The following is a 25609-nucleotide window of genomic DNA, read 5'->3' on the forward strand; positions in this document are numbered from 1 at the left end:
CCTTAAATCCCTTAATTTCTCTTTCCTTTTCATTATTTTCCCACTCCCTTCTTCAATTTGATAGTATGGTTTTTATTTTTATTTTTTTTATTTTTATTTTTAAATTTAAATTAGGGCTAATTTATGAGTTTGCGAGAGGAATTTGCAACAAATAATTTTTTAATATAGTTGTTGCACTATTCTTGTTGGTGTACAGTGGTTGGGATGGTGGTTGGTATGGCTGCTACTTGCAATTTAGTAGGGTGCGTTGATGTTATTGTTGGTGGTGTCAAGAGGTAGAGATGGAGTGTTGTGGTGTGGTGATGGCGTGGGAACGTGTTGTGAGGAAGGTAGTTAATGATGTTGTTGTGTGAGGAAAGCGAAATTGCGAAGGAATGAGGGCTTGTGTTGGATTCAACGGGGTAGAGGTGGTTTCCAATGGGGTTGTGTTAGTTTGTTTTGGGATGCATGAGGCTAGTTGTAAGGGTGTTTTGAGGTGGGTTAAGGTGTTGTGGTGGTGGGGCGGTGATGAAGAAGGTGGCATTGCTGCTGGTAGTCTGGTACATAGAAAAAATAGTTTTTAAAAGTCATGTGACTGACATGTGGGTAGTCAACGTTGGAGAAGTGAGTCAACAATGGAAATCCGGTAAATGGTAGTCTTTTAAAACAATTTTTACATTATTAGGTAGTTTCTTACAACATTTTTCATTTTATTAGGTAGTTTCTTACAACATTTTTTTTATAATACGTAGTTTCTCACAAAATCCGGATTATAATAGGTAGTTTCTCACAAAAAAATCCTTGTTATTATTATTGTTGCTATTATTTCTCACCTCCATTATTTTGCATTAAACTATTAACCATACTATTTCTCTTACCATGTTTTTTTTTTAATCCCAACAACCTCACCTACTTTTTACTTCCTCCGTTTCTATTTAGTTGACGCGTTTGATTTAGGCACATATATTAAGGAGAGGAGAGAGAGTGATAGAGAATGAAAAAGCAAGTGGGGTAGCTTGTAAATGCAAGGTAAAAAGTTTACCCAAAAAGGAAACGTGTCAACTAAAAAGAAACTTCCTAAAAAGGAATACGTGTCAACTAAAAAGAAACGGAGGTAGTATTATATTTAGGAAAATTTGTCTGAAAGGGACTTATTTTTTCACTCTTTTGTCTGGAAGGACCTTATATGTTCAAAGTGGTCTAAAAGGACCTTATAAGTATGTTTTATTGTCTAGAAGGACCTTGACGTCATATTCCGATGTTTGACTTTTTACTCCGGCGTTGACCAGTCACGTTACTTAATAAAATCACCCTCCCTCTTATTTTTTTCACCTTTTCCCTCCAATTCCCCAATTTTCAGTCCTAATCAGAGTTCTATGAACACCTTCCTTGTTCCTCATCATCTTGTTCTTCAAGATCTCATGTTCATCGATCAACCTTCTCTTCTCATTTTCCATACAAGCCACCTTAGCCTTCAAAACATTCATATCCGTAGCCAAACTTTGTTTTTCAGATAGTAGAACATTAGTTACATCCTTCTGCCACTCCAAAATTTCTTCATCAACCCATTCAAAGTAGTCACAACCCTTCTCCCCTGTTTCGAAATTATAAAATTTCAAAGGTTTAACTTCCTTTTAGTCGAAAATATGCTTCAACAACCAAAAAACATGATTTCAGAACCAATTGAGTTGTAAACCATAATTTACAAACAATTAAATTTAGGCTTAAAACAATGGGACTGGGGGAAAAAACCGTAAGAATTGTTCTTACCTGATGCGAAAAGGACTTAATCGAAAGCTGCTTGCTTGAATTTCTTCGAAAATTAAGGAAATCCAATGGATTAGATTAAGTCACCTTGTTTTGTGAGGAGAGAGAAACAATTTGGGGAAATATTCTGGGCATATAATGTGAATTGGAGGGAAAAGAGGAAGAAAATAAGAGGGACAGTGATTTTTTAAGTCATGTGATAGTCACGTGACTGGTCAACGCCGGAGTAAAAAAGTCAAACACCGGAATCTGGCGTCAAGGTCCCTCTAGACAACAAAGCATACTTATAAGGTCCTTCCAGACAAAAGAGTGAAGATATAAGTCCCTTTTAGACAAATTTTCCTTATATTTAAGTCAATTACATTGCTTTAAATTGTATTCCGGTCAAATTGTACTCCGTAACACTTTAAAAAAACGAAGAGAGTACATTTGAAGGGCAAGTCTTTTACAATTTTTATAAAATCTGAACTTCAATAGATACTTGTCTATACTTTGTAGTTGTACACACATAAGTAGTTAGAACTTTTGGAAGTATTTGGCATCTTAAGTAAATCTTAACTAAATGAAATTGCTCATAGCATATTATATTTATCTCTCATTGCCGATCTATAATTTCTCTGTCTTCCTTCAGGAAAGCACAAGGGATAGTTGAAAATGGTTGCAGCGGAATCACTAATTGCATCAGCTATTCTAAAGATTCTGAGTAGTCAATTGGAACAATTCGTAGTTGAAGAGTATGATAAGTTTAAGAATGCGGATATAACATTCTTAAATCTGGGTAAAAGTTTAGCTGAAGCAAAGAGGCAGCTACGTTTGACGGACAATTCACCGGACAATATATTCACGCAACTTCAAATGGACACTATGTACAGACTGTGCTATGATGCCGATGACCTCAAGAATGACATTGTCAGCCAGATTAAGGAGAAGAATCAAAATTCAGCATCACTGCACAGAAAACCAGTCCTTAATCTTGCGAAGTCCTTAAAAAACATCAAGCTGTCTCGAAAGATTCATGAATTGCTGAAAGATTTAGATGCTATGAAGAAAAATCTGGAAACACACCAGGACTCAAATGATAAAGACGAAGTAACATCTTTAAGAGTCCCACGTGCGTACGATCGACTGGAATCTATGGGAAGAGAAGAAAAGGCAAAAGTCATCATTACAGAGTTAACCAGCCAGCAGAATTTACACGGAGTTTCAATAGTAGGCATAAGAGGTATAGGAAAAAGGGCCCTTGCTGATTACATCCTTTATAGCAACGAGGTACGTGCCAAGTTCCCTCTTATTCTTAAGGCTTCAATGTCAGGCAACAGCTTTAACAAGTACGATCTGCAAGTGGAAACTTTACCTGATAGTCGCATGAAATCGCCATTGTTAAGTAATGAGAAGTCTCTTGACCTGCTCCACAATCAAGAGTGGTTGCTTTGGATGGACGAGTTGTCATATGTGGAAATCATGAATTGGAATGAATTTCGTGAAACATATCCTGCAAACGGAAATAGAAAATTTCTCATCACCACTTTGAATCCGGATGTTGGAAAGACGACTCACACTAACCCACACTACTTAAAGGCATTATCAGACAATTGCTGTCAAAAGCTGATTTCTGAAGCGTTACAGGATTGTTCTGTTTCGCAGAATACCATCAAGAATATGGCTAAGCAGTGCTATGGCTTGCCTTCAATTGCAATTGTGTTTGCAAGGGCTTTAGCCAAACGTGGTGGGGGTAATCAACGGCTCGAGTTGCGTCACTTGCCAGAATTCCAAAAAGACCTCTTTCCACATCTGACATCAAGTTATACGAGTCTAGATTCACATATAGTGAAATGCTTCACATATCTCTCCCTATTTCCTCTCGATTATAAATTTGATGAAGAGGAATTAACCCTATTATGGGTTGGTGAAGGGTTGATGGAGGACCGTGATTCAAACACGAAAGAATATTGGAGGAATTGTTTCAACGATTTACTGAACAACTCCATCCTTCAACCAGTGTCTGCCAGGGACTCTGCGACATTAAGGTACGAAATGCATAAATTCACTCATAGCTTTGTTCAGCTCACTGCTCCAAAAATATATTTGCGGTTTACTGATCAAAGTTCAGACATTTTTGATAATGTCAATACTTGCCATTTGTCTGTATCCCATGATATACAAGAACACGTTTGGAAGGGGATTAGGAAATTAAAGTGTTTAAGGACACTTCTCTCGCTATACGATGGCAAACCTGGCCAATTGAGCAAAATGCCTCGTGATCTCTTTACATGGCTACCCCGCCTTAGAGTACTTGTCTTGAAGAACACTAATATAGATAAGCTTCCAAATTTCATAAAAAATCTGAAGTTCCTTCGACATTTAGACATATCTGAGACCCTTGTAAAAAGAGTAGATGATGATTTATGTACTCTAAAAAACCTAAAAGTTTTCAAATTCAAGAAAGCCAAGACACAATCAGGAAACTGTACTCTTCAATTACCTAAAAAGTTCAGCGATTTGACAAATTTAGTATTTTTGGATTGGGGAGAAAGTGACATAAAAAGCCTTGCATCAATGCCACGCTATATCGGAAAGCTCATCAACCTTCAGACTCTCCCTTTTTTTGCTGTGGGAGAAAAGGAAGGGTATCGTATTGAAGAATTAGAGAAGATGAAGCATCTCCAAAAATCTATTCGTATCACCAGTCTTGAAAATGTACAGGATGAAGATGAGGCCAAAAGGGCCAAGATTAGTGACAAGTTATCTCTTGAAAGGTTGCAACTCGAATGGACAAAGTTGAAGAATGACAGAAATGAATATAAAGTTCTCAGGGGCCTTGAACCTTGTGATAGTTTAAAGGAGTTGCATATAACAAACTATGGTTTTTCTGAATTTCCCGAATGGTTTTGCCAGTCTTCTCTTGGACTTGAGAAAGTCCAATTGAACGGATGCAACACTTTGCCAACACTTGGACAGATCCCAGAACTCAAAACTATTCATCTTGAAAAAATGAATACTTTAACATCTATAGAAAATCTTTACTGTAGATCACCTAAAAACTGTTCAGGTGTATGTTTCAAGAACTTAGAGTCACTAGTACTCAGTGACATGGAAGTTCTTCAAGACTTGACAGACTTGGGGACCAACAACATGCCTAAATTTAGTAAACTTGAGATAGAGAAGTGTCCAAAGCTGAAGACGTTGCAATGGATCCTGCCCCCACTTCCCCAAGATATATTATGACACTCTGCTGAGGGCCGACCTATCATAAACGATCGAAGGTTTCGTCGGGTTTTTAATTGGAAAAGTTGCATCAATATTACTGGGATCTAGATTTATTATGTTGTGATTAAATAGTGAACTCTAGCGCATCATCACAAAACATCAATAAAATCTAACATGCATAAAATGCTGAATGCATAAATAAGACATAGCATGACCCCTAATCCTAAGAAAACTAATAAAGTAAATGCTCCCACTTGAATCTTCATGGATCTCATCCACCTTGCTCCTTTGGGCCTTCACTTCATGGGCTTCTTGGATTAACTGCAACCTGTAATTCTACTCTATTCTATCTACTACTTAAATAAAATACCATAAAATTACAAAATACTTTATCGGTACGTAGACCGTACTAAGATTACAAAAATACATCACGATGCCAAGATCGTATTTAGCAATCTACTAAGCCATACTAGTCATTATATAGCAATAAACAACATTATATATTATAAAATTGCCACATAATAAATCACTCATCATGCTTTCCTAAACTACAACATCGAATATTCACAATTAAGGAAACATGACATCTAAATATCTCATATTTTAATTAATGCAATTAGATAATGATGTTCATGATCATCAATAAAATATCATATATTCTAAATTAGTATGAGATAGAATTAAATCTTATTTTAATCTTAAAAGATGAATCATATTTATCCTCAAAGATTATCCTAACAAAGTTAGGAAATTCTATCCTAATTACTAGCCAATCACAAAATTTTAAATCAATTATATCCAAAAATAATTATGGAATAATCACATTATTTAAATCAATTATTATCCTTTTGGAATATGCTCAGAATATTCTAACAAATCTTATCCAAAATTAACCACTTTAATTATGGATAATTACTAATTTAACAACTTTAAATATGGATAATATCAAACTTAACAACTTTTGAAAGATTTGATTTTATCCCATAATAAACAATATTTATCCAAAATAAAACAAATTTTATCCCAAAATAATTTTGTAATTATCTTGAAATAATTTTTAAAAAACTAATTTTTTTTTTTTTTGAAAATATGTGCCAGCCACCGTGGTGTGGCCAGCCGAAGCTAGCCACGGTGGCCGTACACCGTGAGGTGTCGCGCAACTGTTGCACGGTGCTGCTGTTGCTGCACCTTTCTGATCCACTTGCTGCCCCTCCTCGCCCATCCCTCCGGACCACCTGGTGCGGCAGTCGCCGTGGCAGCGCCACCCAGCCGCGGCTGCCGTACCTTAAATCCTTCCTTTTTTTTTGTTTCAATTTTAATCAACAACTTTTGTTAAATAAAATTCATGTGGTCCATGGTAAATTAAAACATAACTTTTATGCTAATTCATCCAATTAAAATTAAATTCACAATCTAATTTTAAAATCTAGGGTTCTTCATGAAAATAATCCCCAATTTAATTTAACTTTTAAATCAAATCATTGATCATGCAAAATTCACAATTTATACATAAAATCAACTAGATTAAATTCATGTATACGTAACTATCGAATTAATTCAAAATCAAAACACAAATTTCACAAATTAGGGTTTATGGTTTCGAAATTTTCGAATCTAGGGTTAGGGTTTTCGAAATTTTTGAGCATAATAGGGCAAAAACCGGTCCTCTTCATGGCTATTTTGAGCATTATTAAATCATATTTAATCAATTCCAAGAGTTAAATCACATTTAATATAATAATTGACCCATAATTAAATTATTCTCCCTCCTAATTGAATTAAAATTGTGGATTATCAAAGAATTATTGGCAATATGCATAAATGCAATAGGCTAACTGATACCACTGTAGGAGTTTATAGGTACTACGCAGCGGAAATAAACATGAATCATATTCATACAGTACCTAATCCAAGGATCTTTGCATAACACATAAAGAACACATAATTGTACCTTTAAAGCGTGATTCCACGTGCGATCGAGCAAGAACAAGGGGAGATAAAGAACCTCAATCGTGATTCCTCTACTTGGTCCACAGGCACAGATTAAGACCTCCACTAATGCTAGTTAGCCGCGAAAGAACTCTTCAATCGACCTTCTACGGAGATGAACGAACAACAAACTAGCCAAGAACTACCGCGCAACACCACGAGAGCCACCAAGGTGGACGGCCGTGGGTGAGAGGGTAGAGAGAGGGCCGTGAGTTTAAGGAGGGATTGAGGGCTTTGGATGTTGGTTGCTTAGATTCACAATTCACTGTATGTTCATTGTGACTTAATTAATCAACCCTAGGCATGACTATTATTTATAGATCATATCTCTAAATAATAGCCCACATCAAAGCCCAATTCCTAATCCCAATCAAACTACATTTAGCCCAATCATACTTATGACTAATTAAATGCTCATGAGACCCATTAATGGGCCTCTAACTTGCTTAACCCATTACCCTTGTGTGTGACTTTATAAGATCCATTCTAAAGGGCTTTGGACTATTTGACTAGCCCAAAGATCATCTCTCATAGTCTAGCAACAGAAGATGACGCCCCAATAGAATGAACTTATTATCTCCATAATAGTGATCCTTAATATATGTAGTAATTGAACTTGTCGAAGACACAATTCCTTCAGTCCCCACTTGGGGGGCTAGTTGTACGGGATAATACCGACAACCTAACTCTTTGGCCGTTAAGTGGCTTGGATATTATTAATTAACCAGCAATTTACAAACCCACGTAACATCCAAAATGGCTGGTTTCTCGGCCACGTGGAGAGCTGCTTAAAACCACGTAGACACCTACTACCTACAAGGTTGGTGTGCCACCTACAAGGTCAGCGGCGTGCCACCTATAATGATAGGTGGCACCTGCTTGGTTATTCCCCTATATTTACCCAGGCACATTTTCATAATTAAGGTACAATCTCTCTCTCTCTCTACACCCTTTCTCTCTCTTCATACTTTCTTCCTCAGATTACTAACTTTAGCATCGGAGCGGTTATTCCCAGATAATCCCCCGGGCTAGATTATCTGTGCTGACTGTGCAGGCATCAAATTGGACGGTAAACCTTTACGACTGTAACACCCCCGATTTACTAATTAATAATAAACAAGAATTAAAGGAAAATTAACGACCTTTAAATAAAATTGCGGAAGCATACACCTAAATCGAAGGTATTACCGCCACACTCGACAATCTATCAAGTGTTAAGGCTTACAAAATCCCAATAATTACAACCCAACAAATCTAGGTGAGCTATTTATACAACTTTACAAACTCGATATAAAAACACTAATCGAAACACTTGAGCTCCTTTAGCTACGATCACTTGATCAACCTGCTTAAACAATCTTGTCTGCTCACCATTAAGGACAAATTCCAAAATAGATCGTCGCAGGGCCACCATAAGAAAAAGACATGGCCGCAAACACAAGTAGCACAACAAAATAACACACACGTCAGCAAAAAGCTGAGTAATCATCACATATCAGAATATATAGTATAATAGAATGATTGACAACACAAACTCAATTAAATAATGTAGTTTAAAACTACATTACACATTGTACTCTGAAAAAGAAAAATAACCTTTATCAACTCAACCTCGAATAGTAGTACGAACCTTTTACTCAATTAACTGATCATACCCAATAAGTGTGCCATGCTCGTTGTTCTACACCTAGCCTTGGACATGGGTAATTCGAATAACAAACCAACAAGTATAAAAACTTGAATACTCTCAATAACCAGAAAAATACCTTGAACCAGACCACATACGGGCCAATTCCCACTGTAGGGGACCATAGAAAAATAAATAATAAAGATTGTACCTCATTCTTAACTCATGATTATCATCTCCTTACCAACATGCCAAGGACTAAGGTCTATAACGCCGAGCCTCAAACCAAGAATAAAATATAATTCTCAACCTTTGATCTTATACATCGATCAAATAATAATTCACAAACTAATAGTAATAACTCAACAATGGCACAGGTTCCCAAATAATACAACAATTTGATTCATAAAACATCTCAACTCTTAGGGAAATAATACTATCACCCAAAAATAATTAATTCTCAACCCAAATTAATACTCTGCATTAATAACCCTAAATCCTCGGTAAAACAATACTCCCTATAATAACAACATTAAAAATCTAGAATAACACAATCAATCAATGCTGCAATTAAATCGTATAATACCACATACCAATCATATACGTATAAATCATGATCATATATAATTCACAAATTATAAGATTTAAACATAACAATACAAAGTACAATTAATACTAACAATTTGTAACCAAACAAATCACAAAATTAATTGAGATCGTGTGATTACCTTCAAAAAAAACACTAAGGTACGCATGCACAAGCATGGTTGCTCTACTAGTTTGGTCAAAAATCTTGAATTCACATGATCCAAAATAATGTGGATGAAAGAAAATACAATTCATCCAAACAACTCCAAGAAAAGAAAAAGGACGGCAGGAGGTTTAGTAACCAAAATCTTATTGACTTTAAAGAGATTAAGAAGAATGAACAAATAAATAATTAACATTCTTTGCTGACCTCGTAAAACCCACGCCTAGAAGAATAAGAAAACTGAAGAGCGTGAATAAACAAGGCCCCCCCCTTTTTTTATAAACAAGCAGTAAATATTATTAGGGTTAAATAGTTTATATACCCTTAAGAATATAGAGTCCTATTTAAATTAAAATAGGGTTTTAAAACTTTCCGAACTCTAAAATAAAAATATGAGATTAAGAAAGTTTTTTAATAAATAAAAATAAACTATATATAAAATCATAAAATATTCGGGTATTACAACGACCCCAAGACATCACGGTATCGGAGCTCACCCGGAACAATACCTTGTCCAAGTGTTGAAGATTCAGAATTTCCACTATTGGTCTCATCATAACATCAAATCGATTTTGTTGATCAATTTATGGAAAGCATGATCTGCAAAAAATAAAGAATAATAAGCATTTGCATAATAATCTTCTCAATGTTACACTTTTAGACCATTTATTAAAATTCATTTTCATAATGTTAATTGTAATACATATGAAGTATTCGTTTAGCTATTGCGACAATTTTCCATTGTAAACGTATTTATGATCAAGCAATCAAATCACCACCATCAAACAACTCCAGTTTATTTCAATTGGCACATTGTTGGTAAGTTTTAACTAGGAAAATTTGCGAAAAATTACCAGTTACATTGAGTCTTGCTTTCAATATCACAAATCTAAACCACCAAAGATCATGAACACATTTCCCCAAAAGAGCGCAAAATCAACCCAATGTAAATTACAAATTACGAATTACATACGCATTTTGGAATGTTAGGGTTTTGAAATTGTGGGGAATTGCAACTAATTTTTTTAAATTGAATCAAACATACTACTCATCTAGTACGAAATATAAATTAGTTAATGCAATAATGCAAGAATTTAACAGTAATTAAGAAAATTATTCATATTAATATACCTTATTTGAGCTGCCATTGCCCCATTGGACCACTAGTAGAATTTTCGTCTAGCCCCTTTACTCTTTCTTCTACCACTTTTGCTATCCATTGTGATGTCAGTAATTAAATTTTAAATACATGGTTGCTAAACTTAAGTCTTACTTACTAAACACACCCCCTTGGAATACCCAAATTACCCCTCTCTCTTTCATTTCCCATTCATGCCTTTTTCTTTTTTTTTTTTTTTTTTTGAAACCATTCATGCCTTTTTCTATTCTCCCCTTTGTTTCTGTTCCTTATTCAATTGTTGTGAAATTTGAATATGTAAGTGGAGCAAAATTCGGATATTCTAGAGCAATATTTATATACACTATCAAAACATATGGATTATGAGAATTACTAATCTCTTAAAAGTGAGGTGTATTGTGCGTGTTTTATTATGGTGGCTTTAGTGTATATTACTAGTGTTGAGATGAATGAATTGCTATTTTCTTGAGTGGGCTTGTTGAAGATTTAGGATTGCACAATTTTTTAATTGAAATGTTGGTAATGATCCTGTTGAATTATTAATTGAGATTTCTCAAGTTCTAAAAGAATGAAAAAAACATGTAGCTTAATTTGCCTTAAACGCGCGTTCGTCTATTATTTTTGCTTTCATTGACCAACAACTATTCGGATTTTCTATTTGTTATTTGATAGCTTTTGGTTGGGCCTCTTGTATAGGAGCACTTGACGGATGATGGTCCTTCCTTTCATTTCTTGCGGCCGGTTCGAATAGTTTAAAATACTTTTGGTCAATTTGTGTGAAAGTAATTTTAATTATTTTGTTCAATATATATAAAAAGAGTGAGTGATATCTCAAGTGGTTAGAGCTTCCCTCCCGATTCCAAGAGATCTTGGGATCGATTCTCACCCCCGCCTTTTGGCTCTCTAGACACCAAAAAAAAAAAAAAAAAAAAAAAAAAAAAAAAAAAGTTTTACATATTGTTTCATATATATTGCCCTTAGTTTTACTAAAATAAAATAAAGTGGGGTTAAATGCTTTTTTACTACAATAGTAATAAAAAAATAAAAATAAAAATAAAATCATAGGCTTGGATGGAGGAGTTACGGAGTACATTTCAAAGTTTTCTTTTTCCTACCAAACACTCTCTCTCTCCCGTCAGCTCAATTGCTCATAGCTCATTTTTCTAGTCCACCTCTTTTTCACTCCTTCGCCACCATTATCGCCACCCCACCAAGGCACCATCTCTTCCCGCTGCCATAAAGATTACCGGTAAGTTTCTCATTAAATTAATTATGCTTATGAATTCGTATATTGTGCAGCAATATAAAAATCTTGATCGATTGATCAATAATTGGGCAATGAATTATTTTTTAATATAGCTATTATTATTGATTATACAAATTGGGTATTCAGATTTTTGATCTATTAAGTTAAGTTTGCTTAATCAATGTTTGTTTGAGATAGGCTTGAAACAGGAGCTCTGTTCCTTATTTGAGTGACTGTGAAAATGGTTTGTATTTAGGTTGACTATGTTTATTTAGTAATTTGATAAGAGAAAAAGCTTTTTAATAATGTTGTTGGATGAATTTCAGTTTGTACTTTGTAGTATAAAATTATCAATTTTTATAAGTGTTGTTAATAATTAATTGAAGATACTGTATATAAAATCAAAAATGTGTTGGCAGATGCCATTTAAAACAAATGGGCAATCCTTTTATAGGAAGGAGGTTGGAGGTTGTATGAGTAAATTTTTTGAATTGCTACCCTTTAGTTTGCCCAATTTGGAATTTTAAAAGGTGGGTTTTCACAATATTTGGTTTTTTTTAACAAAATTTCCTTATTTTTAATTGATATGAAGTTAAAGATCTAGTGTGACATTATCAGACTGTAATAATAACCAGAAATCAAAGGTGGACAAAGCCTAGATTAGACACATAACCATAGCTGACATAGCCTCATAAATCTAAATGTTTTTGAATGATTAAGATTCAGTTTGCCACCACATTCATGTTGATCGAGCCAACAACATGCTGTAAGCTGTGACAAGATAAGCGCATTGTAATGTTTTGCTTTTAATCATATTTGATGCTCATCTATGGCTCACTGTAGTGGTGACTGTTGAGGCCTGTGACTTTCAGCTATAAATTATATGTTGACTACATTAGAATGAAAAAAAAAGTTCTAATGATGTTTGATAAATTTTTCTTTGATTCTACGATCTATGATGCCAAAGCTCAGTAAATCAATGCTAGTTCTGTTGAATTGTGCAGGTTATTGGAGATCATCACTATAACGTACTCTTTGACTGATGGAAGGCAGTGATGGCCAACAAGGAGGCATTCAGAAGACAGAACGTTTGTTCTGCAAGGAATTGACTGAAAGCGATGTTTTACACCTTTCTGTACCAAAAGGCCACCAGCATGTGTTTATTCAGGCACAAGATGAGAAAGGTGAAGTTGGCATTATTGAACTTCAAAGCGGGGAAGAGTGGCGTTTTCATTTGAGGTTCTTTAGTGAAAGTTGCACCTTCCACAATGGTTGGCATCAATTTGTTAAGGCCAAGGAGTTGGCTGCTGGTCATTCTGTGATATTTCACCGTACTGTTGGACTGAAAAGTGAGAAATTGCAAAATCAGCTCTACATAGAATGCATTGCTCCGAGTCAGAAACCCTCTATAATAAGGAAGTCTGAGTCATCATCTATTGTTAGTTTAGGCCAGGAAAATACTAGAAACATTCTACCTTTTAATGACATGTTGCAGAGTCTTCGAGCTCTGGAAGAGAAAGAGCATCTTGTTGTGAAGGGGAAATGTAGGCGGTTGCAGCTGCGTGTTGGTTTAACCAGATCTAGATATTCACAACCTACACATTACAGCCCGTTGGACTCACTGATCAGTTCTCCTCAAGTTTCTGCTCAATATGTAGATTGCTTCCTACTTTTAAGTATCTTCCCCAAGGAATATGAAATTGATAGAGATACGCTGGTGCAGTTATGGATGGTAGCAGGTCATCTCCAGGAATTGTCTGCCAATTACATATCTGCTGGCTATCTTGAAGCCCTTCAGTCTAGTGGGTACATTGTCTGTTCAAGGGAAGACATCAGAACTGGGTCGGTGTGGTACAAGGTAAATGAATTTATCATTTCTGTCGAGTTGTCAGCTAGATTCAGCCACCTTAGGGTGGACCAATTGGATGATACTGTCAAAGATCTGTCTGTGGTTGAACCTCCTTGTCATGTGACAGTGCAAAATGTGCCTTCAAATCTCAGGTTGCTTAAACGGCTGGCAGGGATGAGGACTCTTTGGTTCTTGCGTGGTCATGAATCTTGCATAGAGCGCGTACCTTACGATTTCTTTATCTCATTGAGGGTCCTGGAAGTTTTGTCTTTGAATGGGACTAAGCTGTCAGAACTCCCAAGTTCTATTGCCATTTTGAAGGATCTTCGTTATTTGGACCTCTCAGAGACTCTGATCAAACATTTACCGGAAACCATTGGCCGCCTCCAAAAATTGCAAACATTGAAGCTTCAAAATTGTCCCCACCTGGTTACATTACCCAAAACTACAACGAAGCTAGAAAGTCTTGTGCATCTTGATCTTGGTACACTTTGCTACTTAAATTCCATTTGCCCTGGAATTGGAGCATTAACTCGACTTCGCACATTGTCCGAGTTCCCTGTTGGCCTAGAAAGTGAATGCAGCCTAGCAGAACTTAAGAACCTTAGATACCTTCAAGGAAGTTTTTGCCTCTCAAGGCTTCAAAATGTTTCCAACTTGGAGGAAGTTAAAGAGGCAAACCTAAAAGCTAAGCCCAGCCTTTCGAGACTGGAGCTTCGATGGTGTCCCAGAGCAGAAAAAGACATCAAAATTGATGATCAGGTCATTGAATATCTGGAGCCACATGCAATGCTAACTAACTTATGGGTACTTTATTATGGGGGTTCTAAATTTCCTAGTTGGATTGCTAATCCATCTTTCAAGAATCTGGTGAGCATAACCCTTTCCAAATGTGAACAATGTCAGTACCTGCCAGCTCTAGGTCAGCTATGCTCTCTTGAATCAATTACCTTAAATGGACTTCTTGGAGTGAGAATCATTGATCTTAATTTCTGTGGAAATAGTGCATCCACTGTTGCAGGGAGTGCTAATGGTGCATTCCCGAATTTGCGAAATCTGGCCCTCACATCCATGCTCAATTTGGAATCATGGAGAGACATGGGAGAATTATGCTTTTCTTCCCTTCTTAAACTTACCATAAAGGATTGTCCTAAACTCGCTGATTTGTGCAGCCTTACAAACATCCTTTCTCTTCAAGTTTTGGAGATGAGTTACTGTCCTTTACTTCCATCTTTACCTAGGGGACCGTTACCTGCTTCTGTTGAACAATTAGTGATTGAAGATTGTCCGTTACTTAAATCAAGCTGCTCAAAGCTGCATGGCCAAGATTGGCATAAGATGGAGCATATTCCCAGCGTGTGGATTGACTATGAAGAAATATCCTCCCACTGATCTGAAAATGTGCTGAATACTAGGTGTTGAATCATATCATACACTTTACGTATTATATGACACAAGACCTTGTGCGTATGGATTATTGGAATTACTCAGTCATACGGAGTATATTAGCAGCATTATTGTAGTGTGCATGAATTGGGACCATCCTAGAGTTGGCCAATGCCGGTTTATATGCTGTTTATTTTTTGTATTTCAGGATCATCAAGAAGACTAAAGAAGTGTCATTCTAATGGGATTTGCAGCAACAGCCAGACTACAAGGCCACTGTTGTTTATGCGACATCCAACAGGTAGATACAGGGGATTTTACAGAAGTTACTCATTTTTTCTTTTTTCTTTCTTTTTTTTTTTTTTTTTTTGGAGAGAGAGGGGGGGGGGGGTAATTATTCAGTTAATTTGAGTGGAGGATCTGTACGTATTGTGTAATATATGATGGGTAGTACCATGTTTATTTGCAGACATGAATTGTAATTGAAAAAAAAACAAGTACATAATGGTATTTTGTTAGATGTTTATTGCATCAAAGTATTGTGTAAAATAGTGGGTTATCTGATTCAAAATTTCAACATAAACTCCCTTTAATGAAAATCTAATATGGTGTACTAATGATTGAATGTTTTCCCATTAATTTTATTGTACAATGATGAATTTGAAATAGAGAAAAAAAGAAAAAGGGAACTTATCTAACTTGTAAATTGTAATATTACAGTAGTAAACTTATGCAATAAGTTTTACAGATTTGAGGAATATTGATCATTGGTGACTTATTGAATTGTGTAACTAGTCAAGGTTTCAATGGGCAGAAAGTCAATAACTACGCTGGGAACTAAGCTGATCTTGCACCAGTCGGCTCCAGATTCTGGTAGGCATCTCTGTGTTAGCAGATCACTGTCTTCAATGATCAGCTGTTTTAGTGACAAGGGCATTATTCCTCCTGGCAGTGACTGTAATGCTGCACAATCTCTGATTTCCAAATTTACCAGTGCAGCAAGTTGATTTAGGGAAGGCAGAGCATGCAACACTGGACAACTCAAGATCCTGAGATCACGTAAGCGAGGCATTAGCAGTCTTCCTTCCCACTTTTCAAGGCTTGTCATGTCTTCAAGTATTAGCAACTCCAATGCTGGGAAACTAGAAGCAGCTCCTGCTCCCAAAAATTGATCATTGATACATATTATACTGCACATTTCCTGTAAATGAAGAGCTTTGAGATATGGAAGTTGTCCTAGTGGTGGCAAGCTTTTGCATCTGTGGCATCTTTCTAGATGAATGCTAGTGAGCCTGCATTCTGGTTCGCTCAACCAGTTCGGAAACTTATCACCACCATATCCCATTATATTTAACTCTTCTAAATCCTGGTGAGGTTCAAGTCCTTTGAGGACTCCTTTTGCTTGTAATGGATTTTTCATGTTATTGCTCCATTCAAGTTCTAGTCTTTTGATGAATCGTTTATTGCTCAACATGGCTTTCTTAGCATCATCTTCTCCCGTTACATTCTCTAAATTTGTAAGGCAAATGGATCCTTGAATCTGCTTCAACTTATTCAACTCTGTGATCTGACACCCATCCTTGGTACCCACAATATATGCAGGAAGCGTTTGGAGTTTTGTTAGCTTTCCAATGTGAGCGGGCATGCAAGACAAACGTTTTATGTCAACCTCAAGATGGACCAGGTTAGTCAAGTTCTTAGTATCTTTAGGCAGTTCAAGTATATAACATTTAGTGAGTCTGAGAACTTGTAATTCAGTGAGCTTAGAAATCTGACACAGGCAAGGACTCTATATCTGTTCTAGACACATCTAAGAGCCGAAGGTGTTTCAAATTGCCAATTGATCCTGGCAGCTCACTGATATAAGTTGCACTCAAGTTGAGTACCCTAAGAGATTGTAGTTTACTGAAAAGTCCATAGCCAAGCTCTTTGATTTCAGTGCGCTCAAGGAGGGTAACAATTGTGCGCACACCCTTACATTTTTCCAATTCCTTCAGCACTGAAGGCGGAAATTTCAGGAAAACAAAAGATACATGCCGTGCTTTACTGTACCAAGTTGGAGAAATAAAGGGCATACCTTTACTTAAAGAGGAGTATGCATTGAGAAATTGTTTGTCAAGGCGCAGGTAAATGTCAGAGCTGACATATTGAGCATAACGGTGGATGAATTCATGCATCTTGTAGACTTGTGACTCATGATCATAGACAATAGTAGATCTTGATAACAATTCATCAAACAAATGATTGCCCGTTTCTTCCCAGCCTGCAGTGTGGTATGGCTCCCCTGGCTGCCCTTGTTTAACGAAACCCTCTGCCATCCAGTACTGCACAAGATCTTTCTTCTGAAAATTGAAGTCATTTGGGAAAAGTGAGAGATAACAGAAACAACTTTTCAAACCTCGGGTGAGATCTGATAAATTCAATCTGAATGCTGGAAAGATCTGTTCTCTAAATAATGGCATCTCCCATAGATCTCTAGACAACATGTTAGACCATTGTCCTTCTGGCTCATTGTAAAGGTGGGGTCTTATGACATTGGCCACTAAAGGTAGGCCTTTGCAGAATTTCTCAGCTATCTCAAGTGCAGACTCTTCCAGGGTAAGACGCTTTCTTTTGGAATGGATGTCGACCACTGATGCTGACAAGAGTTTCTTGCCTAAGATGATCGATTGACAATCTTCCTCCGATAGTCCTTTCAAGTGATGGTTGCTGACAGGAACCTTGCTAATAGATGATACAGAATGGGTTACTTTAGGATTTCGAGTAGTAATGAGGATCCCAAACATTTGGGTGGAGTTGAGGAGAAGAACTTCAAATTCTTCCCAGTCTTGCAGATTTGGAAAGTAGCACAAGTCATCTAAGACAATGAAAACTCTTTTTCCCTTACACCTGTTACCAACATCTTTATGTATTAGCCCTGACTGCTGCATTTGATTCTGTTCAGAATCTTCTTGGATCATCATTGAGCTTAAAACTTTACTCAAGTTGAAATCCCTGACAACTTAACCCAGAACTTTTGGTTGAAGCAAGCCTCGATTTTGTTATCATCATCGATTACACGAGCCAGTGCAGTTTTACCAAGTCCAAACATACCCTCTATCAAAACAATGACACCAGCAGTCCCACCCCCACCCTTGTTACTGCTGCTACCAGCAGCTGCAGCACCATTCCTCCTGAAGTTTGTCGAAAGCAGCAGCGTTTTGATGATCTCTTCCTTAACCGGCTCCCTTAGGAAAGGCTTAGAATCAAGCAGTGGCTCTTTTGCAAGCATGTTCCTTGGCTGTTCCATGCTTACAATATCAACCAAGTTGAGTGCTTTTGCTAATAAAACATCCAAGTTGTGTTGCTGCTCATCGATTTCACGAGACAGAACCCAATTTTTCAAGAATGACAGAGCATTCTGCGCCTTCCTCATCTCACTCATGACATCCGTGATCAAGTCTTCAATATCGTAGCAAGCTCTCCTCACTTCTCCCACCCAATCTCGGTGAGGCTTGCTGCTGACAAGCTCCCAACCATCTACCTTGTCAAGCATCAACTGAGCTTTGACATAACTCATCTCCAGATCTTGCAACTTCTTCTCCACATCAGCTATCACATGTCGAAATTGATCGTAACCAAAACTCTTGATCGTGTCTACGAATTCTTGTACAACAACAGATGCAAACACCCCACATACAAATTCTAATGCCATATTGCACATACACTCAGAAATCACAAAAAAGAAATCACAGTGCTCAGAACATAGCTTCTGTGTGTTTTTCTCTAAGATTGAACTTACAAGTTGCAATGATTATTTAGTAGTTTGGATTGATTAAGCTGCATTTTTTGTTTGTTACTTCCGAGTACTTTCCTAATATATATATATATATATATATATATATATATATATATATATATATATATATATATATATATATATATATATATATATATATATATATATATATTATTTTTGAGGCACTTTCCTCACAATGTTAATTGGCTGCAATATTCAATAATATTGTCACAAATAAGTCAAAAAAAGGCAGCAAAATTGGGCCCAACATGTGGTTTAGTGCCATTCAAAGGTGCTACTCCGTATTAATTTAAGCCGGGCTTCCGTCCCACTTGATCACTATGTGAGTAGCCCCAAAATTGACGTTTACTACGTACTCGTAGTTGAATAGTTGGTAATACACTAATACTAAATTATCCAATAGTTGAATAGTTGGTAATACTAAATTATTCAATAGTTGAATAGTTGGTACTCTGTAATACTTCCTCTGTTTTCTTTTACTTGCAACAATTCCCTAAAAAGGAAATGTCACAATATTTGCAACACACTATAAAAGGAAAGTTACTTTAGGGAAAAACTATACTATTTTCCTTATTTAAAGCACATGACCCACTAAATTACACTCCTAACAACCACTCAATCCCATTTTAAATTGTATTATATCATGTGAACCCCACATTTCTTAAATACCGTGAAAAAGTGTGTGTTAGTACTAAATTACTAACTCATAATGATACTTTTTTAATCCATTAAATTATTTAAAACTTGTTTTATGCAAGGACAAGACTCATATGAACGCGATGGATAGGCACTAAATATTTTAAAGGAAAAATTGATAAAAATAATCCCAACTTTCGCCAGTTCACTCAAAATAATCCTAACTTTGGATTATTTTTAAATAATCCGAACTTTGGGGGTTATTCGCTTTAAATGGTCCCAAGTGACCGGTAACCTGTTAAAGAGGTTATTTTATTTTATTTTTTGTTAAAGTGACACTTGTCACCACATGATTGGTTGATTTTGTTGTTTTTTTTTATTTAAAAAAAATACTTGAAAACCACCACCACCACACTAGGGATGGCAATCCAGTCCGAATCCGACCCTACTCTGCCCCGATCCGAGGTAAAAAAATCCGCTCCGAGTCCGAGAAAAAAGTAATCCGAGCTCGACTCCGTTAAAATAATCCGACTCCGAGTCGGAGGAGGGTCGGAGTCGGATCCTAAAAAAAATCCGAGAAAAAAATCCGACTCCGACAAATGTCCGACTTTGTCGGATTATCCGACTCCGACTCCAATAGATAGTGGATTTTTGTGTGGGTCATGGTGGCATTGGGTGTGGGTTGTCAAGGCCCAAATAGCCCAACATCTCAAAGTATATTAAATAATGTAAAAGAAACTCGGAGTCGGGTCGGATCGGAGTCGGAGTCGGAGGTCGGATATTGAAGTCGGAGTCGGAGTCAGATTTCGGAGTCGGATGTCGGAGTCGGAGTCGGATATCGGATTTAACATCCGACTTCTTGTCGGATCGGAGTCGGATTTAGCATAATCCGCTCCGAGTCCGACCCGTTGCCATCCCTAGGTCACCACACCCAGATTTCGGTAGCCTTCTCCCACCGCCAGCCACATACTCCCACCCCTTACTGTCGCGCCAGACCATCCCTCTCCCACACTGGCGCCGGCGCGTCCCCTTCCCCTCTAACCCCTAAACCAATTAAACCACCACCACAAAACCACCTAACCAAAACCCCAAAACCCTTAAAATAACCCAGCCCCACCGATAAAATCCTCCAATCGGCCCTCCCCCACCCTCGAAACCCTAGCGCCGAGGGTTTGGAGGGTGGGGGAGGGCCGATTGCAGTGCTTTTGCGGTGAGGCTGGGTTATTTTAAGGGTTTCAAGTTTTATTTGCCGTGGAGGTTAGGTGATTTTAGGGGAAGGAGGAGGGAAGCACCGGCGACGGCGTGTCGGAGGGAGATTCTGGGAGCCGACGCCGGCATGAAAGAGGGTTGACGATGGTGGTTAGGAGCTTCGGCATCAGCCAGCGGTGGTGGTATGGAGGTGGTCGTGGGTGGGTTTTTTTTTTAAATTTTTTTTATTATTTTTTTTGTTTTTTTTTATTTAAGCCAATTATGTGGTGCCATGTGTCCTGTAACCTGATATAACAGGTTGGGTGAACGGTTGGGACTGTTTAAAGTAAATAACCCCCAAAGTTCGATTATTTTTGAATTATTTTGAGCAAATCAACGAAAGTTGAGATTGTTTTTATCAATTTTTCCTATTTTAAAAGATGGGATAGAATAAAACAATATAAAAAAAAAAAAAAATTAGAACTACTCATGACTTGTATAATAGAGATGAGTACTTGTTAATTTGATATAGGTTTAACTTTGTACTTAAGAGTGTAGTTCTAAACAATGGTTCATTATTACATCTTTGGTGGTATGCTTAGAGGAAGCCCCGGTTAATCAAATGATAAACAAAAATCGTTTATTTATTTAGTTGATTGACTTTTTGTTTATGATCATGAAGATCAACTTGTATTCTCTACTAAACTACATTATATTTTGTATTTTCTACTAAACTACATTATATTTTGTATTTTCAATATATCATATTACTCATTTTTTGCTATTATTTTTACAAAAATATCAATGTTTAAAGTGTGAATGGGCAAATGAGAAAAATGAGCAGTGGTTGTAAATAGGAGGTGTTTGAACTTACTGTTCTTAAGTTAAAATCTGGTTAGAACTTAGAAGGGTGACTTAATTTAATGAGAAAGTCAAACATCTATATAAGTTTAGTAGGCCATAAATTTGAGTTGAAATAGAAATCAAGCATCAATAGTTTATTTTAATTAGAAAGCGTTTATTCCTCTCCGTTACATTATGTATTGTTATACAAATCTTTCTTGATTCAAAAGTCTCTTACTAATTTATAATTACATCTTTGTATTCACAGCAACACTTTTTGGCAGTATGACAACCTCCAAGCTCAAATTTACCATATTCATGTTCACAATTTGTCTGACAAAGACGTGTTGTGCATTGAGGTTCTATTGTAATCATAGGTTTTGCGCATGTTGTCCTCTTTGGCATTACCTTTGCAAATACATCACCTAAATAGAAAAATAAAAAAATAATAATAATCAATGATTAAAAGTAAAAATATACGAAGTATGAAGTACTTCATATGATTGTAAGTACATTATTTTAGTAAGAAATGAATGAATAAGAGGGACGTTTAATTCACACATTGGTATATGTTAAAAATACTCTTAAACAAACAATAGTTAATTAGTTATAGGTTTTATTCAACCTAAATCTTATGTATGTGAACCAAGCACCACTCTGTAAAATATTTAAAAAAAAAAAAAATTACCATAAGAGAAGAGTAAGAGTAGCAGAGTAAAAAAGAAGGCAAAAGAAACCTTGGTCATTGTAAATTATATGAGAAATTAAGAATAAAATTTGTTTGAAAAATCTTTGATTATTTTTTTTTTCTTTTTTGAAGGCTTGTTTGAAAAATCTATTGTCTGTACTAAGCTTATATAGGCCAATAATGAATATTAAATCATCTAAGATTTGTTGCATTTTTTAGACTATCCAATGTGATTCCTTGTCAAATATATATGTATATCTAATGAGATTTATGTAATCCAATGTGATTCATTTACTTTGATCCATTCAACAAAATAAATATACATATCTAAGATGTATATCTAAATAGATTTATGTAATCTAATGTGATTCATCAAGCAAAAATAAAAACAATCCTTCCATACCCGAGGCTTACAAACTATCCAATCCGACCTGAATTTTGGCCTATTCTAACTAAGCTTATCTTGTTAAGAATTAAAGTATTTTTGTTTGAGGTATCTCAAGAAGTCATGAAAGATTGAATGATCCTTTATAATTTTCTTCACACTTGGCTTGTTAAAAATTTTAAGATCAGAGTTTGTCTTGTTTTTGGTTTGTCAACAATTGTGCTTGTTTAATTTGCATTTCAAGTTTATGCTTGAGCTTGAACAAGCTTTAATTCAACTAAGTTGGGATATATGAACCTTAATTAATTGGAAAAATTACTAGGATTAATCCCACCTTTGGGCCGTTAGCTAAAAATAATCCAACCTTTTGGTTATTTTTTAATAATCTGACCTTTAATAACAATCTTCTTTAAATGGTTTCCAACCGGTCAATTAACTCGTGATAGCAAGTTACTTGACATTGTCCAAAAAAAAAAAAAAAGAAGTTTTTTTTTTTAAAATATCAATTAATTAATTTCAAAAACCACCCACCAGCCAAACAACCTTCCTGCCGCGCCGACCACCCTTGCCACCATAGCCGGCTGTGCCGACGTCCGTAGTACCTTGAATCCAAACGCGCTGACCTCCCCCGTCTCCCGATGCTGGCCTCACTGACCATTCCTGCCCTCGATTTCAGACTCGTTGACCTCCCCCATCCCTCGTTCCCAATTCCAGTAGCGCCGATATCTTCCTTCCTCCAAATCTGGCCGCGCTGACCTCCTTTGCCCCTGATTCCGTCCGCATCAAACTACCTTATCATTTCTTGAGATTTGGTTTGGTGGTTTTCGAACGGTCTTGGGTTAATGGGGTATCAATTTTTTGAAGGGGGTTTTGAGGTTGGGTTGGGATTCTGGTCGGCGTGGTCAGGTGGCGGTGGTTTCGGGTATGGGTGGGATGGCGGTTTCAAGTTTTGGATTTGGGCTTGGTTGGTGGTGGTGGGGATGGTGATGTGGCTGAAGTGGTGGTGCGTGTTTTTTTTGTTTTTTTTTTTTGTTTTTTTTAACAATTAAGAGGCAACAAGTGTAAATTAATATTTTTTTTTCCTTAAAAAAAGACCTACTCAACCAGTTACAAGTCACCGTGGACCATTTAAAGAAGATTGGCATTAAAGGTCGGATTATTAAAAAATAATCCAAAGGTGGGATTATTTTTAGCGGACGGTCCAAAGGTGAGATTATTCCAGCCACTTTTATCTAATTAATTTGCCTTTAAAATAAGTTTTATTATGTTTTTATGCGGGTGCTTTAAAAAAAAAATGTTTCTGTGTGTGTTTTTAATAATATAATGTTCCATGTTTTTTTTATTGAAGCTTAAGAGTTTTGATGATGGTGAACATAAAAGGCAAACTTCAACTAATGAGATTTCTTTAAGTGTTTTAAATAGAACAAGTGAATTGGAATTTGGAAGTGGAAGAGTAACCTAGGAAAGTTAAAGAAAGTAGAAGAAGAGTTCATTAGTGAAACTAACTGAGTTCCCTAACAGGAACATGAAGATATTAAGTTGAGAAGCTTAACTTGGTCTGCGTAAAAGACAACAAGTTCCACAAAAACTTGGCCTGCGAATTTCCAACAAGGAGCTGGAGAAATAGAGACAACAGGATCTTAATCCTGTACTGTGTGAAGCCCAAGTATCCTTTTTTTTTTTTTTTTTTTTTTGGGTGAGAACGAGGGGCAAGCCCCAAAAAGGAAGAACAAACTAAGCAAGCTAGAAAGGAAAAACACACGAAACAAAACAGCACACAAAAGAAAAGAAAACAAACAAAGAAAAAAGAACTACTGAGCTACAAAGCTCTTATTCAAACTAGCTTTAGAAGCTCTACTCCAACAGCACCATTTGATGCCTCGTTACACCCCGCAAGTCCTCCGATAAAACAGCACGAAGGTCCTCTGGGACCGCCTCGAAGATGACAAGCTTTTGGGTGGACGATGCTCCAAAGTTGGCTAACCAATCTGCCGCCCGGTTAGCTTCCCTATAACAATGTCCAATAGAGAGTTCCCAATCCCTATTTGAAATCAGGGACTTACATTTGCGGATGATGTGTAAAAATGGAGAGTTAGTTGGAATTGGATCCAGTAACATACGAACAATTGTCTCGGAATCAACAGTAATCTGAATTTTCCGGTGTCCTGCATTCCAAGCCAACGCCATGCCTCTCATAAATGCCAGAAGTTCAGCTTTAGTACTCGAGCAAATGCCACAATTCATAGCAAACATTTGGTGAAGCTCTCCCCTGTGCCATCTGATCAGCCCTCCTGCCCCAGCTGGACCCAGGTTGCCCTTAGATGCTCCATCTGTGTTCAATCTAGCCCAACCTTCACGAGGGAAGTTCCACCTAATCAGCATCTCTGTCCTCTTACGCTTCTTAGGGAGACCCTGCAACAAATTAGACTCGAATGCTCTATTAATATCCCCAACTCTAGCATAGATGAAACTAACTTGGTCAAGAGGAATAGCCGACTCTCTCTCAAAGCACCTCTCATTCCTCCACCTCCATAACCACCAACAAATGGTGGCAAACATAATCGGCTAACCATCTAACTCTGCCTCCCTCTTGTCCTTCAAATTTTCTAATAACCACTTGCTACATTCATCAGCTTGCCAACGCAAATCAGACCCCCCTTCCCAGCTTTCGCCAAATGACTTTGGCTGCGGGGCAATCTCTAAGGATTTGACTCGTGTTCTCTTCAATATACCCGCAAACATAACACCTAGGATCAGGTGTAAGGTGTCTTAAGAATCTGTTCGAATTTGTCATTAATCTATCATGAGCTGCTAACCATAAAAAGAATCTGATTCTTTGAGGTACTCGGAGTTTCCAGATTTTCTTCCACTTGATGTCTTGAACCTCGGGTTGATTATTCTCCCTCTTAATGATTTGCAAAGCTGATTGAATAGTAAAACCACCCGAGGATGACCCGTTCCAATATATACTGTCAACAGCATCCTCATCCTCAATTAATTCATGAGAATTAATTTTCATCAATACCTCCGCTGGAAGATAATCAGCAAAATGTTCAGTTATCCAGCCTCTATTTTCATCCCACATCTCCCTAACAGTATAATCCAAAGAGAAGCTAGGAGGAGGAGGAGTA

At 36.8% G+C, this 25609-nt stretch overlaps 5 protein-coding genes across 5 annotated transcripts; 2 read left to right on the forward strand and 3 right to left on the reverse strand.

Annotated features, from left to right (window-relative positions):
• Positions 1 to 2400: 2400 nt before the first annotated feature.
• LOC145609565 (putative disease resistance protein At3g14460) lies at positions 2401 to 12582 on the forward strand. The gene is made up of 2 exons (XM_081665020.1): positions 2401 to 4891; positions 12548 to 12582. The coding sequence occupies exons 1-2, from the start codon at positions 2401 to 2403 to the stop codon at positions 12580 to 12582; spliced, it is 2526 nt and encodes an 841-aa protein (XP_081521146.1).
• On the forward strand, positions 11581 to 15280 carry LOC145609184 (putative disease resistance protein RGA4). The gene is made up of 2 exons (XM_081664732.1): positions 11581 to 11707; positions 12709 to 15280. The coding sequence occupies exon 2, from the start codon at positions 12747 to 12749 to the stop codon at positions 14943 to 14945; it is 2199 nt and encodes a 732-aa protein (XP_081520858.1). The 5' UTR covers positions 11581 to 11707; positions 12709 to 12746; the 3' UTR covers positions 14946 to 15280.
• A 434-nt stretch (positions 15281 to 15714) lies between these two features.
• On the reverse strand, positions 15715 to 16584 carry LOC145609566 (putative disease resistance protein RGA4). The gene has a single exon (XM_081665021.1). It carries the CDS (start codon positions 16582 to 16584, stop codon positions 15715 to 15717), a length of 870 nt encoding a protein of 289 aa, XP_081521147.1.
• Positions 16585 to 16702: 118 nt separating this feature from the next.
• On the reverse strand, positions 16703 to 17899 carry LOC145609569 (putative disease resistance RPP13-like protein 1). Its single transcript, XM_081665023.1, has one exon. The coding sequence runs from the start codon at positions 17897 to 17899 to the stop codon at positions 16703 to 16705; it is 1197 nt and encodes a 398-aa protein (XP_081521149.1).
• A 20-nt stretch (positions 17900 to 17919) lies between these two features.
• Positions 17920 to 18633, reverse strand: LOC145609570 (putative disease resistance protein RGA3). Its single transcript, XM_081665024.1, has one exon. It carries the CDS (start codon positions 18631 to 18633, stop codon positions 17920 to 17922), a length of 714 nt encoding a protein of 237 aa, XP_081521150.1.
• Positions 18634 to 25609: the final 6976 nt, after the last annotated feature.

Source organism: Chenopodium album, chromosome 23 (assembly GCF_948465745.1).
Source record: "Chenopodium album chromosome 23, dcCheAlbu1.1, whole genome shotgun sequence".
Lineage (NCBI taxonomy): Eukaryota > Viridiplantae > Streptophyta > Magnoliopsida > Caryophyllales > Amaranthaceae > Chenopodium > Chenopodium album.

What these genes read in the sequence shown, in the direction of transcription:
- LOC145609184 (XM_081664732.1), top strand. Translation starts at nt 12,747, where the DNA reads ATGGAAGGCAGTGATGGCCAACAAGGAGGCATTCAGAAGACAGAACGT.
- LOC145609565 (XM_081665020.1), top strand. Translation starts at nt 2,401, where the DNA reads ATGGTTGCAGCGGAATCACTAATTGCATCAGCTATTCTAAAGATTCTG. An exon ending in CAACAACATGCCTAAATTTA is followed by an intron (nt 4,892 to 12,547) that starts GTAAACTTGAGA and finishes GGCTCACTGTAG; the next exon opens with TGGTGACTGTTGAGGCCTGT.
- LOC145609570 (XM_081665024.1), bottom strand. Translation starts at nt 18,633, where the DNA reads ATGGCATTAGAATTTGTATGTGGGGTGTTTGCATCTGTTGTTGTACAA.
- LOC145609566 (XM_081665021.1), bottom strand. Translation starts at nt 16,584, where the DNA reads ATGCCCGCTCACATTGGAAAGCTAACAAAACTCCAAACGCTTCCTGCA.
- LOC145609569 (XM_081665023.1), bottom strand. Translation starts at nt 17,899, where the DNA reads ATGATCCAAGAAGATTCTGAACAGAATCAAATGCAGCAGTCAGGGCTA.